Raw genomic sequence first — 15,098 nt, forward strand, 5'->3', positions numbered from 1 at the left:
AGGTCTAAAAGTCCATCTTCATTTTCATTCAAATACTTTTGTCAACTTTTAATGCAGTTTTTTAAATTTCTTGTATATCTCTTTGAATCTGTTTCATGCATTCTATTTTTTTTCCTATATTTCTCATTAAAGGTTTTCATTATTTTTCTATTCTCCTCTATTTTATTCAGCATTTTCTTTAGAAACAGTAATTCTTTCATTATAATCATTTCTTATTTTTTCTTGTGAGATTATTTCTGATTTGATTTCCTGTATACCTTTCTGCAGTTGTTTCTTTACTTCAATTGCTATTGCAGACATTGAAGTTATGTGGCTTCCAATTTCTTCTATGCTTATGTCTCCTGGGTTTGTTCTGCATGGGCTCAGGGGCTGAGAATGTTTTTCTCTCCTTTCTTTTGTCATTTTCTATTTCAGAGAGTGCCCTGTATTGTGATTTCGTTGATACCACTTTATGAAAGTTTGTGTTTCACTTCAGACAGAGAAGAATCTGTTTTTTAGGTATCTCTCCTGTGTCAGAGATTCTTGTATTGTATGTGTCTCAACATTTTGCTTTCTCTTTTAATTAAGAGTGAGGTATTGGTTTCCACTTGACACTGTCCTCTGTCCCTTGGTGTATGGCTTGATGCAGTTATTACCCAAGCATTTCCTGGTATTATTACCCAAGGGAGAACACGTGGCTAAGGCAGGTATGGTTTCCTATTTACAGTAGTACAATTAGTAATACTAATAACAGCTAGTGAAATTTAGAAATTGACAAATGTTTGTAACTAATGGGTTGTGCTTCAGATGACAGGAGAAAACAGTATAGCTGTGTAGCAAAACAGATCTTAAATTTGCAATTTGTATTTCAATTAGTTCCCCTCACTTCTGTCTGGTCACCTCTCCTTCATGTGCCTGGAATATTCAAGGCAGACTAGTTCACCCCAGTTACATGCTGCCACCTCTGTTCCACAAGGAGGCTCTTGTAGGCCTAGGCCTTGTTCTAGACTCGGCTGGGCCCAGCAGTATGCCTCAGTTCATCAGGTCTAGTGAACTTGAATTCTAGTGAACTTGAATTGACTGCCTCAACCTGGCTTGGGTCTGTTTTCTGTGTTTGGCTCCTTCCATCTGAGCCCTGTCCACATTGACTGCTGGGCCCTGATGGCTACCAATCCCATGGCTCCTTCCCAGTCGACCCACTGAGGTGAGGTGAGCTGTTTATTTTTATAAGTCCTACTTATTATTTATCACACTACCAATTTGTCTGCTATTAGGTGAGTATTCATTTAGATTCACACAATGTTTTGCAGTTAATATGCATATCTTTAATTTTTCATTGTTCTAGGTTCATTCTTCTTCCTCCCAAGTATATCCTTTAGTAGCTCTTTCTTCAAACTTGTATCTTTTTAACTTTTTTAGAAATGTCATTTTAAAATTTTGACATTTTAATAATCAATGAAATCAACATTAAAAACAGAAAAAATAATTTCATTTCCTCATACAGCCTCTGTCACATGAGGATATGGCTACCTTCTTGAATTATACTTTATTAGGTACAGATTATTTGAAAATATAGACCTCAATAGTGTTAATATGGTATCTTTTATCATCTGGTTGTTTTGGCTTGTAACTTATCTTTTCTCTCTGATTGCTTTCATGTACTTTAACTTATTCTTTCTTTCTTTCTTTCTTTCTTTCTTTCTTTCTTTCTTTCATTCATTTTTCTTTCTTTTTTTTTGTTGAGTAAAGTTTCATGACTATATATTATAATGTAGATTCTTAGTGATATCTTTGGGTGTATCTAGGTAGGTAATGAATGCCTAAATGTGGGTACTATATATGGGCCCTGGCTCCTTTCTTCCTGGTGTTATTCAACTGTTCTGCTTCCTGTACACATGAAGTAAGCATCTTTGCTCTGCCATGATTCTTCCCCATGTTTTTGACTTGGATCTAGCCCAACATTGACTGAATCTCCTCAAATCGTGAGCCACATTAAAATTCTCCTTTTGGTTGTGGGTGTCCGATATTGTCAGTTAGGAAAAAAACCTCAAGAGTCTGGCACTGAACTCAAGAGTTCAGCACAATGGACTTCTATAGTCTTTATATTTAATTTTGAAACATCTTTATATTTTCAAATATTTTTTTCTTCCTTTTTGTTTTGATATTGCCCTTATAACATTCCTAAAAGTATAGTAGACATTATCATTTAATCTCTATACTTTTAAACTGCTGTTCCAAAAACTATTTTCTTTTGTAGAATTGGTGATATCTTCAAATCTAACTTCCAGTATATTTATTCCTTCTATAATATATCAGCTTTATAAATCATTTACTGAATTTTTATTTGTTTGTTTGTTTTTTTTTTTTTTTTGGCGGAACCAGGGATTGAACTCAGGCCTTTGCGCTTGCCAGGGAAGCACTTATTCCACTGAGCCATCTCCCCGGCCCTATTTACTGAATTTTTAATTCAAAGACTTTTTTTAGAATTATTATTTGTTTTAAAAATTCCATTGGCCATGAAATCTGCAGGGAACCAATTTGTTCAATGTGTTTTTATTTGATTTTAATCTCTTTAATAAGTTAAAAGATAGTTACTTTTTTCTGTATTTTAGGGAGGGGGTCTACAGGGTGTTCAGTGTCTCACTACTAGATTAGACTCCTAGTGATTCTCCTGTTTACAGCCTCCCAAGAGCTGGGATTACAGGGGTGTGCCACAACACTCAGTCTCAATGGCTGTCTCAGCGTGCCCCGGGGATTGAACCCCTGGTCCCTGGGCCTGCTTGTAGGCACTTTAAACTGCTGAGCTATTTGGCCAGACCAACATAATTACTTTTAAAATATTTTACTCTCATGCAAAATATGTAAAATTTCAAGTTATTAATGTAAATAAAACTTGTTGCATTTTTACAAAATTGGCTTTCCCTTTTAACTAGCACCAGATAAAGAAACAAAATATTTCCATGGAGAATATTCTTATGCTCTTTGCTTTTTCTTCTAAGCTCCAAGAGCAACTGGTATTTTGATTTCTAGTATCATATGTTAATTTTGCTTGTTTTTGAATTTTATTTCACCTGAACTGTAGAATGCAAGTATAATTATTTCATAGTTTTTTATTCTCCAGAATAATTTGTGTGCCTTTAGTTGTAACACTTTTGAATTACTGTTGTAAATTCTATAAAGTCTTCATATTAATTTCTCAGCTTTGGTGCTTACTTCTGTCTCATTGTTTTGGAATTCCTGCATAAATCTTCATGTTAGTTATTTGATTTGAAAATCATGACATTTATAGGAGATAAAAATTGTATTTTTCTTGCCAATCATATAAGCTTATTATTTTCTTATTTGCATGAAAATGGGTTTATTTTTGGGAGTAACTTGGATTAGTTTTTTTTATTTTAAATATAATTAAAAAGTGATGTGGCATTTTTTACGCAATGGCATATTACTCAGCTATAAAGAAAAATAAACTCAAAGTTTTTATAGGTAAATAGGTGCAACCAGAAACCATACTCATAAATGAAGTAAATTATTTTTTAATATTAATTTTATTGAAAAAGAAATAGCATTGAGACAGCTTCAATTGAAATAAATTAGACCTGCATGTGTGAACATGGTATTTTCTCCCTACGATAAGAAACTGAAAGAGTAAATATGATACAAAAGGTACAATAGATATTGTGAAAGGGAAAGAAACTACTCAAAAGGAAAGAATAACTGGGATGGGAAAGAAGAACCTACTATTCGTTTTTCTTTTAGTTTTACTGCTTTTGCCCCATTTAATTCCCCACATCAGACTACATGCTACTTAGTTGCCTTTCAGTCCTGATAAGCAAAATTTTGCTCATTCTCTTTCATCCTTTTGAAGTCCTCGGGCTTTATATATTATCAGTGCAATTGGCTAATCAATACCACTCCCAAAACATTGCGTTTGTCATTTCTTAAACACAGAAAGCCCCATCCTAACTCTCCTTGGTCCAGCCCTGGTACAAAATCTTGAGTAATTCCACATATACAGCTTGGCATTTCTTCTGCTTCTGGAATCTGACTTTTCTTTCTTTAAAATGACATATACAATGCATAAATCTTAGATGTTGTTATAGTTAGTATTTTTACATACTTATTTTTTTTAAATATTTATTTATTTTTATTTATTACATTTATTTACTGTGTGTGTGTGTGGCCAGCTCAGCCCACCAGGGGGCGGGGCGGGCTGGCATGTGGTGCTGGGGATCGAACCGCGGTCCCTGTGCTTTGCCAAGCTTGTTTCAAGTAGGTGCTTTAGACCACTGAGCCATCTCTCCAGCCCTACATACTTATGAAAGAACATGAAAGGAGATGGTGTATAATATATAATATGTACATCCATATTAGGCTGCTTTACTCTTTTTAGCAGTTGAGACGATTGATGCAGTTGCAGTTACTGTGATGTGATTGATTAGATTTCCAGGAGAATGAAGAAGAATTTTTCTTCAGCTAAATTATATCCACCATATAGGACTCACTTTTACACTGAGAAAATACAATTGCATATGTATTAACTCATACTTTTGCTATTGTTTTATAGATGCAAGTTTCCAAAAATATGATTGAAAAGAAAAAGCCTAACATTAGGAAAAGGAAAAGGTATGCTTTATAACATTAAAAAGTATAGTGATAAAATTGAGATATACTATATTATATGACATTTCTCTGAATCTTTCATTTTTTCATTAGGGAAAACTGGTGTTTAAATTTTCTTAAAATATAAATTGACAATTAGCAGTTTTAGTAGTACAAAGAAAATTTAATACTCATGCAACTAAGTTGAACCAGAATTTTTAAAGGTTAATATCACTTGAGCAACCAAGGAGAAACAGGCTTTTATTTTAAAAATAGGTGATGCAAACCAGAAATGGACCTTTAAACCAGTATAAGCTACCAAACCACTGATAACAAGTTTTAGTATTTGTCATTGAACTAGACACAGTATTTTGTAAAAGACTGCAATCAGTGTTGTGGTAAAAACAATCCCACCCTAAATTAAAAATTGACAGTCCTTTCCCTTTTCTTCTTTGTACTCTTTCAGAAGATAAGAGTTTTTTAATGGACTTTTTTGCCCTTTTTTAGTTATACTTCACAGCAACCTCAACAAATATATATCATATTATGATTATCTCCATTCAAAAGATGAATAATTTGTGGTTTGGAGAAATTAAGTAACTTTCTAATACCTTAATGAGTAGAGAAGAGCATCAGGCAGGATTGCACGGTGGGAACATTATCACTTTGCAGTTTGACAAAACAGTTCTGCCATGCTCGTAGTTTTGGCTAAATGGCCAGATTGTTTATTTTCTCTGATATTTAAAACTTCTCAGTTTCTTTATTTAAAGAGAGTTACATAATTAGATATTGAGGAGGATTCAGGAGGATTCACACACACACACACACACACACACACACACACACACACACACATTTGTGGAAAGTACTTGGTAGATCACCAGTGTTTCCTAATCAGTAAGAACTCAAATTGACATTAACCCCCTCTTGTATTTCACTTGATCGTGCTGTCTCTCTTACTATGTAAGATAACTGGGAAGATATCTTAAAATTTTATATTCATAATCTTTAATTACAAATCAATACAGATGAATGATCATAATTAATCTTTTAAAACTAAATATATCTAATTGTTTTTTCTAGGAAAGGTCTTTTAAAATGCTCTTTTGAAATTGTTTGCTCAGAGGATGCATTATCAAAGGAAAATATGGGTATGTGGAGACCTTTCCTTTTGTTGGTTCTTTTGCTTATAATCTAGTCCCACAGAATGTAGTACTTTCCTTTGAAGAGAAAGAGAAATACAAATGTGAGAAACATTAGTGGGTTACTTTTCATGTTCATTTACATAGAGTGGCTTTTCAATTGCCTTTAGCTTTGTTGTATATTTAGTTTTTAAAATAGAGCACAAGAAGTTTTGAGAGGAAATGCCAACTATGTTTCAATCCAGACTTTTCCATTCCAAATATATGGCATCCAAAATGATAAAAGGAAGTAGAAACTTGGGGGTTCCAGAGAAATTGTCATCAATATTAGAACACAGTAAGATAGAATTCAGGGAGAAAGTTTCTTTTCAAAATCTACTTACTCCTACATTAGCATTAGTCTTGTAAAGCAAACAAATGCTTATTTGCAAGATGTGACTTCGGCATTCATGTTGAAAGCCCAATAAACCCAGAGGAGCTGTCAACACCGTAGTCCCTTTCCTTTAAAGCCACCACCATGCTCTGGCATTATATTTCAGTCGACTAACTAGGCCATTCATTTTGAGTCTCATTAAAAGAAACTAAAGCAGGCACAGAAGCATGGAGCAATTATTTTAAATACATTTGTTCCTTTCCTAAACTATAACAAAATTCTGTTGTATCTCTCTTCCAGCTCAATCTGCTGCTGTTTGCTCACTAATTAATGTGCATTTTGTTGGTTACTTCCTTCCTGTGCTGCATGTGATCAGTTTATGTACTTACTCCTGTAGGAAGGCAATGTCTCTTTATCCCTGAGCTGATTTCCCATTAGGAGAGCCAGGACTCCAGAATGAGGACACTTCTTTCTTCCAATGTACAAAGGAAAATACAAAGACCCACTCTGCCCAGCAGAAATCCATTCATGAAGCAGTATATAACTGTATCTTATTAGCTATGCAAGGAAAGAGATACAACTTCACATATCTTATATTCTGTGTGGTGGTAAAATTCTCAAATATTATTTGTTAAGATAGACAACCTAATTTGTGTTTTATTCCCTCTTCCTATCATGAAATTAAAAGCAAGAATATCTAGTCTTCAAGAATATCCTCTTGAAAAAAGTGGTTCCTTTTAAATTATAACCCTTAAGGTTTTTTTTTAAGTCCCTACTCATATTTCTATGCACTTCTTAATTAAAATTCATGACAGCTGTCATTTCTTCAAAGGTAAAGTAGGGTTAGTCCTGCACCAAATGACTAATGAAAGTTGTACTGTCTTCTTCCATGTCTGTCCCACTTCTTGGACCAACATGCTTAAACCCCCACATGATCAAATTTCGCACTAGTCTCCTGGCCTATGCTTACTGTTTCAGGGTGGGCTTTAAGCTCCATGGATATTTTCTCACTTTTCTCTTAGTCACTAGCAGGGGAACTAATTAAGTGCAGTTACTTTTATCTCTCTAAGTATCCATTTCCTCACTTATGAAAAAGAGATGCAATAGAAGCCTTTTTATCCAATAATGACAGATCTGTTTCTAGAAATTAATAGAAAGAGCTGAGGGAACATTAAATAATTTAAATTGTATGCTCAATAAAGATTTATCTAAAAATACTACTTGTGGAGTATGTTTGCATTTCTGTAAAAGCTGTTACCAGGAATATAATTAACTATATCATTATTAGTCTTTATAACTCACTTATTATTCTGTGTTTAGGAAAAAAATTTTTTTTCTGTGATGAATAAAGGAAAATAGCAATAATAATGATGATTGGTACCTATGACAATCACTATATACCTTCACTATTCAAAATAACTCACATCCATTTGTTTATTTAAGCTTCACAAGCTCCTGTAAAGTAGATTTTAATGATTGGGAAACTGAGGCACTTAAAAGGTAACATGACATTTTCTTTTTTTCTATGTATTTAGTACAGGGTCTCCAGGGTCTCACTATGTAGATCCAACTCATAGTGATTCTCCTGTTTTCAGCCCCCCAAACACTGGAATGATAGGTGTGTGCCACCACACCCAGTCTCAGTCCCTGTCACAGTGTGCCCCGGGGGCAGGGGGGGGCAGGCAGGGCCAATTGAACCCGGACCATTGCACTCTGCCTAAGCATGAAATTAGTTGGCTGAGTTATCTGACTGGCCCAGTAACATGACATTTTCAAAGACACAGAGCTTAGTAAAATTAATCAAACTTTTACACCTAGTTCCTGTGTTACTTTGATTTACTAGGAAGTATAAAGCAAAGACTATTTTTTGATGTAGCATTCAAAGTGGTCTAAACATCTTTTACAATTAATTATTGCCTTTCATATTTTCCTTAATGAATTGATTTGATTTAATTTAGTTTCCTATCTTTTTGTTTCTTTATTGTTTCTGTTGTTAAATTCTACATTCTTTTTTGGGGAGTACACAATTCAGCAAATTACGAATAGGCTGGGGATATAGCTCAGCAGCTTAGGCATCTGCCTGGCAAGTGCAATGTTTTGAGTTCATTTTCCAGTTACCCCCCCCTCAAAAAAAAGTTTGAATACAAATATACATACTACCCAGAGAGTGGATGGTAATACAAGAATGGTTTGATTCATGAGGTAAGCCTTGAGGATCATGGGTCCTTGAAGCTTGGGTTGAATAGGTAGACTATATGGCTAGGGAAAAAAATGTGCTACTCTGCTAGGGATTCAACATAAATTTTGCCTACCAGTCCTCGGTATGTTGTGGTGTGGTCAGAAGCTGACATTGCCCTTCATCCCTTTGCCCCTCATCCCACTTTTCCAACAAGCATCATGCTCTGATTTCTACTTGTGTCTGTATGAATAGTGGTCTTTTTGTTACAACTCAACCTGTTCTTTACTCATCTGTATATTTATGTCACAAACACAGAAAAAAGTATCTATGGTTAATTAAAAAATTTATACCTTTTTTTCCCTTACCCTTCTCCTTGACTAGAATACTTTCAAAAACTGAAAAATAGGCCCCAAAATATTTTTAAATATTTTTTTCTTTAATGCAAGTACTGGGGTAACTCATATTAGTCTCTAAATAATAGAGGAAATGTTTTCATTAAACATGATAGAGAAGTAGAGATTAAAGAGAACTCAATTTATACATTTAAAATCTTTAAAACAGTGACAATTATTCAGTGATTTGTTTTTTATCAAAATATTGTTGATTTTTATACAGTTTTTTCATTTTAATAAGAAAAAAATAAAATTGCACTAAAACTGTTTCAAAACAGGTTAGTAGGACAGTTAACGATAATTAATACATTGCATATTGTTGTCTTCATAGTAGTTATTCAGAAGATAAGATGTAGGCATGATGATAACTTAGCAAAAGCATAAATAAAAGACCATTTGTTGTGGAAAAATATATATGTAGACACAAGATAGTTAGGATAGAGATACAGCTACTTTCTATTAGTTCGTTGAGAAGAAAGGTTTGTACTTTTTTTTTTTTTTTTTTTTTTTTTGGAACTGGGGTTTGAACTCACACCCTTGTGTTTGCCAGGGAAGTGCTTACTCTACTAAGCCATCTCCCCGCCCCCTGAACTAATATTGTTCACACACTGATTTTTAAAAGCTAGTCATGAGCTTCCAATTGAGATATATCTATTTCCCTCTCTCCCTCTCTTTCTTCATCCCCCTTTTTCCTCCTTTCCTTCCTCTTTTCCTTCCTGCACTCGTTGTAATATTACCACTTCACGCTCAACAAAAAATTGAAACAAGTCAAGAAAATTACAGGATAACCCATACTGATATAAGATGATTGGTCATGTAATCATCAAAGGCATTCATTTTTGTCTCTAACCTTGGAGGATATCATTGACCAATTTTGATAAACTGTTGATTATAATAACTGCTATTTCCTGAAAATTATTATGAGCTTTAGTTTACAATATAGGAATAGCTATTTAGAAAAGTGAGCCTTCCAAGTCTTTAGAAGCAGAATTTTACATCAGTCAAGCTGGTGTTATGAACCTAGCTGATTTATGAAATCTTGAACCACATTGTCTACACTTTGATCAAAAGGCTGCTTACACATTTTTCCAGATCAGTTGAAAACAGAAAGCTTACTGTGCCATTTGACAATGACATTCATTATCATAAATTGATTGTATTTTAGACTAACATTAGAAATATAGAGATGTTTACTATCATTCCTTTGCAGCATAAGTCAAAATCCATCTTCTCAACAGTGCGTTAAATTTCAGTGTCAGTTTCAATAGGCTCAGAATATAAAGTAGAAAAACACAATATTTATGAGTAGCACTGGGGAATCATATGATAATAATCAGAAGTGTTTTTTTGTGTTTAGTTTGTTTATTTGTTAATGTATTTTAGTGTAGGGTCTACAAAATCTCACTACAGATAGGACTCATAGTGATTCTTCTGGTTTCAGCCTCCCAAGCGCTGAGATTACAGGTGCACGCCACTATGACCAGTCTCAGTCACTATCTCAGTACCGTGGGGAGGCGGAGCTGGCACAACATGCTGGGGATGGAATCCCAGTCCCTGCACCTATCCAAGCAGGCGCTTTGTTCCACTGAGCCATTTGGCTGGCCCATATTTTTTCTTAAAGAGAATTTTGGCAGCTGGGGAGATGGCTCACTATAATAAGCGCTTGGGCCTGAATTCAATCCACAGTTCCACCTCCCAGAGAGAGAGAGAGAGAGAGAGAGAGAGAGAGAGAGAGAGAGAGAGAGAGAGAGAAAGTTTTGTTATCACTAAACAAAATGATAGGAATTTAACAATGATTGTTGTATTGCATATTGTTGTCCTCAAATTTGTTGTTTAGATTATCAGATATAAGCATGCAAAATTTGTCAAAGAATTAAAAAGAAGAAAAAAATTTAAACATTGACTATTTCTTTCAGTAGACCAGTAGAAATCAACAGCATAATTATCCAAACTATCCTGTGTATATGCATATGTTTGTCTCTTCCTTCTTTCTTTTCTCTATCCCTCATCCTAGGTGTTCCTTTCCTTTGAGTAGTTCCTTTCAATTCTACAGTATCTATTGTACCTTTCAGATTTTTTTACTCTTGCAAGTTCTTATCCTAAGGAGACTCTGTTGTTTACACATGTAGGTCTGATATATTTCATTTATGAGTATTTTCTCTAGTTGCACCCACTTATCCAGAGAGCCTTGAATTTTTCTTTATCTATTAAGTAAGATTCCTCACACAAATCTATTAAAAGTTGTGGGTTAATTTCATTAAAAGTCCCCAGTTCTGCCAAAAAAACATTGCTTCAATAAAAACATGTTTCTCTAGAAAATTCTGTTTCAGTTGACAAAGTTGGATCCATATTTTAAAATAAATTTTCCAGGTGATTCTCATACCAGGAACTTATTTTTAGAACACATTAATTTTATTTCTATAACTTGGAAGGACAACCTTTCAAATTTTTTAATAATTTTATTGAGAAACAAATAGCAATGAGACAGTTTCAAAACCAATTAGGACACTTTCAATAATGAATACATTGCATATTGTTGTCTTTGTAGTGGTTATTCATAGTACAAGATGCAGACATGATATCTGTCCACAAACACTATTACTATAAATCTTCCTTCTCATTGGATTAAGAGAAAGTAGCTGTATAACTGTCCTACTATTTTGTATATACAGATACAAAATGGTCCTTCATTTGTATACCCTTTTTTTGTTTAGTTTTGTCAGAGAAGGGTATTCCATTGTCATTTAAATACTGTAGGTGCATGAATTCAGCAAAATATTGCAATATAGTCCAGTAGTCCATAATAGTAGAGGGTTATCCTTAGGACTGGCAATGTCAGAAGTTGTTGACTTGAGCCTTTTACAGGTCAGGATATTAATATGGCTGTACTTTTTATACCTCATTTTTATACTTTTCTGCTGGATAATTAAGACCAAGATAAAGCAAGACGTATTTAACAAGAAATGTAACTTTTGTATCTGATAAGGTCAGTCAAATCTCCTCAGGTTTTACCTTGAAACCTTGTACCACAGTTTGAAGATCCTTTGTCAGTGTCAGCCATCTGGATGAGTCATCGCCATTGCTTGACCAGTTTGCTCTCTGTGAAAGCCTGAGAGAATGTTTTCTCTCCATGTGACTCTCCTTAGGTACACTCTACATCATTGATCGCTTTCCCCTTAGCCCCATATTCTCTTTGATCAGAAAATTTGTGACACAACTGAGTTACAGAATATTACAGTAGAGTCTGCTACCAATTTTTGAGAGCCACTGGAGTGGGGCATTTTGTTGTTTGCATACTTAGCCTTTAAGAATTATTATAGAATGCATCTCCTTGGATGCACCTAACCTATTATGGTTTCTGGTTTGTTGAGAAGTTGCTTAAAAGTAAGATTTTTCCAAATTTTTTGAAGGAAAATTTTTCATAAAGTAAAGCTAAAGTGGGCTAGGAAGGTCTCATAACTGAGAGGGATTGTTACTGTGTTATCTATTTTCTTGAATTTCTTGTCCCTTTAAGTACAGAATAAATATTTGTTGATTTAATAAAAAGTGCTTAGAGCAAGTCACAAACATCAATAGAAATATAGACAGCTATAATGTAAAAAAAAATTTAAAGGGAATGTTGTTTTTCCAGTGATTCCAATAAAAGGAATCTTTCTATTTCATAATCGGCCAAAATTTTATTTAACACTGTTATCAATCTGTTTTAGCCAAATTTTAAAATTCCTTTCTTATTTCCTGTTGAGTACACGTTCATGTTCCATGAACTCTCCACTGCTTTGCCTGCTGTGATTTTTGTGAGCTGCCAATAAATGTCAGAGGCAGGAGGTAGAATGCCAGATTCTAGTAGTCACTGTGGTAGATGGAGGAGCAAGGGGTTATGGCCTTTTGCTAGGCTATGTTTGTAGAGGCTTCTTGGATCCTCCATCTTTCTGTGGTGCAGGGTAATTATGTTGCTCCTTTAGAACTATATTCATGATGCTTTTTTAGTTGTCTCTGAGACAGAAGGTTTGCTGAAAGAGCTGGAACAAATGCTACAGCAAGCACAAGAGCCTGCAGCAGCACCTGGAGAGTCAGAACAAGAACAAGGGGAAGAAATAAATTCAGGAGAAAAGGTAATGTTGGTAGCTATTATTGGGCCTAAATAGCAGCTTCAAATTCTTTAAATGACAGAACTTTACTTGATTGTACATTATAATTGCACACAACTTCTTTTTCACATCTGAAATTTGAGCCCTTGATTGTCATGAAGTGATTAATGAATTAGAAGCCTATAGGAAACCAGAGTACATGTCATTTTTCAAAAAAAAAAAAAAAAAAAGCAGAGAGGCATTATTTCAATTTTAAATCTTTGGGACTGGAATGAAGAAAGATGGAGGCTCACTGTGGCTGGATTGGATCCTTGTAGACAAAACTCTCATTTCTGGTTTTTTCAGTTGGAAGAAGGAAGGGATCAGTCTAACAGCAGCTTCCTGAACCTATCCTCTTTGGTTCACAAAGCAGTATAACTATGGTGAAAAAGAAACTACATAATTAACATACTGAATTTTCATTGGAATTTGTTTCCAAAATAAATAGATTTTTCACTGAAATAAATTATACCATTCATATCTAGGTTTATCATTTTTTCCTTCCCTTTTCCAACTGTGTGCAAGATTGGGCACATTCAGGGTATTAAGGCTATAGACAATACTTAAGATTTATTTTATTTATTTATTTTTTAATTTATATATTTGGTTCAGGGTCTTTCTGTGAAGCTTGGACTCTTAGTGATCCTCCTGTTTCAGCCTCCCCAGCGCTGAGATTACAGGCATGAGCCACCACGCCCAGTTTTGGTGGCTGGGTTGGTGGGTCCAGGGTGGACCTGGGTAGGGGTCAGTACAGGGAATCAAACCCAGGTCTTGTGCTTGCCAGGAAGGCACTTAGACTGCCAATCTATCTTCCCAGCAATATGTGATATTTAGATATTACGTATTTTAGTTATTTTAGTCAGTATATCTGTAAATGAAATGAGGGCTTTTGATAGGAGGTCTCATTAGTGTAAAACAGCAATGCAGAAAGTATGAGAAAAATAAGTCAGAAAATAAGTTTAGCAAGTATATAGTTGTTCTCAAAACAAGAAGAAAACTGACAGCAAGGAGTTGTGTACCCTTAGATTCAGATAGATAGTGCTCCTGGACTCAAGAGAGCAGATTGAGACCAACTCTGGCCTGCTCCTACCTCTAGGGACCTGTATAATTTAGAAAATCACCTGCCCAAAGAATCGTTTTCAAGAATAAATGGGTAAACTGGGAAAATGTTTAGCATAAATTCAGATATCTAAGATTAGTTAGTATGGTAGAAGAAAATTAGGAATACATATTTCTAGCGAATGAATGTTAAGATTTTCTTAATCTGTCTTTTATCACACTCACTCCCATTTGACCTTGAACAGCTCTTCATCCCCAAATCTGACTGTTCTCATATGCAGAAAATATAAAAGATTTAGAAATTAGCAAGGTGACTTACACACTTTGGCTGACTTCCAAAATTACGTGATTTTTCAAGAAGCATAAAAGATGAGTTTTTAACAACTCCTTATTGAGTTAGAAACTAAGGAAATATACAGTTTGCCACTATACATATAAATGTGTTAAAATTAAATTAAATTAAATTAATGTGAACTCCTATTGAGTTGAAAGAGGTTTTTTTTTTAAATCAATGCTAGTACTACTAACTTTTATCTGAATTTGAGTGAAGTATAAGTGCCATATTTTCTGATTAATTTTCCTTTCTAAAAGGTTTGTTTTCCATAAAAGGGTCTTACATTTTTGGAGAACAAGATCTATAGATGGTGACACGTCTTATATACATATAATTAATATAAAAATTATTCTTTTATAGCTATTTTATGCTCTGTTTAAATAACATAAGGTTTTGAGCACACATTTTTTCAGGCTTAGCAATTTGTCTTTTCAAAACTACGGCCAGGTTGATTTTTACAATGATGTCCTGGAGCTTTCACAGCCACAGAGCTGGCTTCTATTTTGCCATTATAACTAGTAACTTGATAGAACAGAAAATTACTTCTGATTGTTATTTCTTAAGGTAAAATACATAGTGTTAATACAGAACCTTGCAGGAGCTTGCTCTTTGCTTTAGATTCTTGTATTTTATACTTTCAAAAGTAGAAAATGTGACAATTAATTATTTTAACTTGCTGGCAGGCAGGTGAGTGCCTCCTACTGCCTGGTTCATAAGCCACTCTAACTACTGTGCCTTGTAAAAAGGCATTCACGCTACGTTCAGGATATTTAGGGTGTTGTGCACTTTTAAATGAAGTGAGTAGCTATCAAAGCTGTAGCAATTTCCAGTGTAACAGTAAAAAATGACCACCTGGGACACTTTTTCTTCTCTTCCTTATACTCTTTGTCTTTTTGTCTGTCTTTGTCTCTCTG

General features: G+C 34.4%; 1 protein-coding gene across 1 annotated transcript in view; it reads left to right on the top strand.

The window, feature by feature from the left end:
- The window catches only part of Zcwpw2 (zinc finger CW-type and PWWP domain containing 2), a 250,227-nt gene that overhangs the window by 233,641 nt on the left and 1,488 nt on the right, over positions 1-15,098 (top strand). The window contains exons 6-8 of the mRNA XM_004634224.2: positions 4,544-4,602; positions 5,662-5,729; positions 12,652-12,776. Of these exons, the coding sequence (XP_004634281.1) occupies positions 4,544-4,602; positions 5,662-5,729; positions 12,652-12,776 (252 nt within the window). The remainder of the gene's footprint in view (positions 1-4,543; positions 4,603-5,661; positions 5,730-12,651; positions 12,777-15,098) is intronic.

The sequence above is a fragment of the Octodon degus genome, unplaced genomic scaffold (genome assembly GCF_000260255.1).
Source record: "Octodon degus isolate 3935 unplaced genomic scaffold, OctDeg1.0 scaffold00059, whole genome shotgun sequence".
In the NCBI taxonomy this organism is placed as follows: domain Eukaryota; kingdom Metazoa; phylum Chordata; class Mammalia; order Rodentia; family Octodontidae; genus Octodon; species Octodon degus.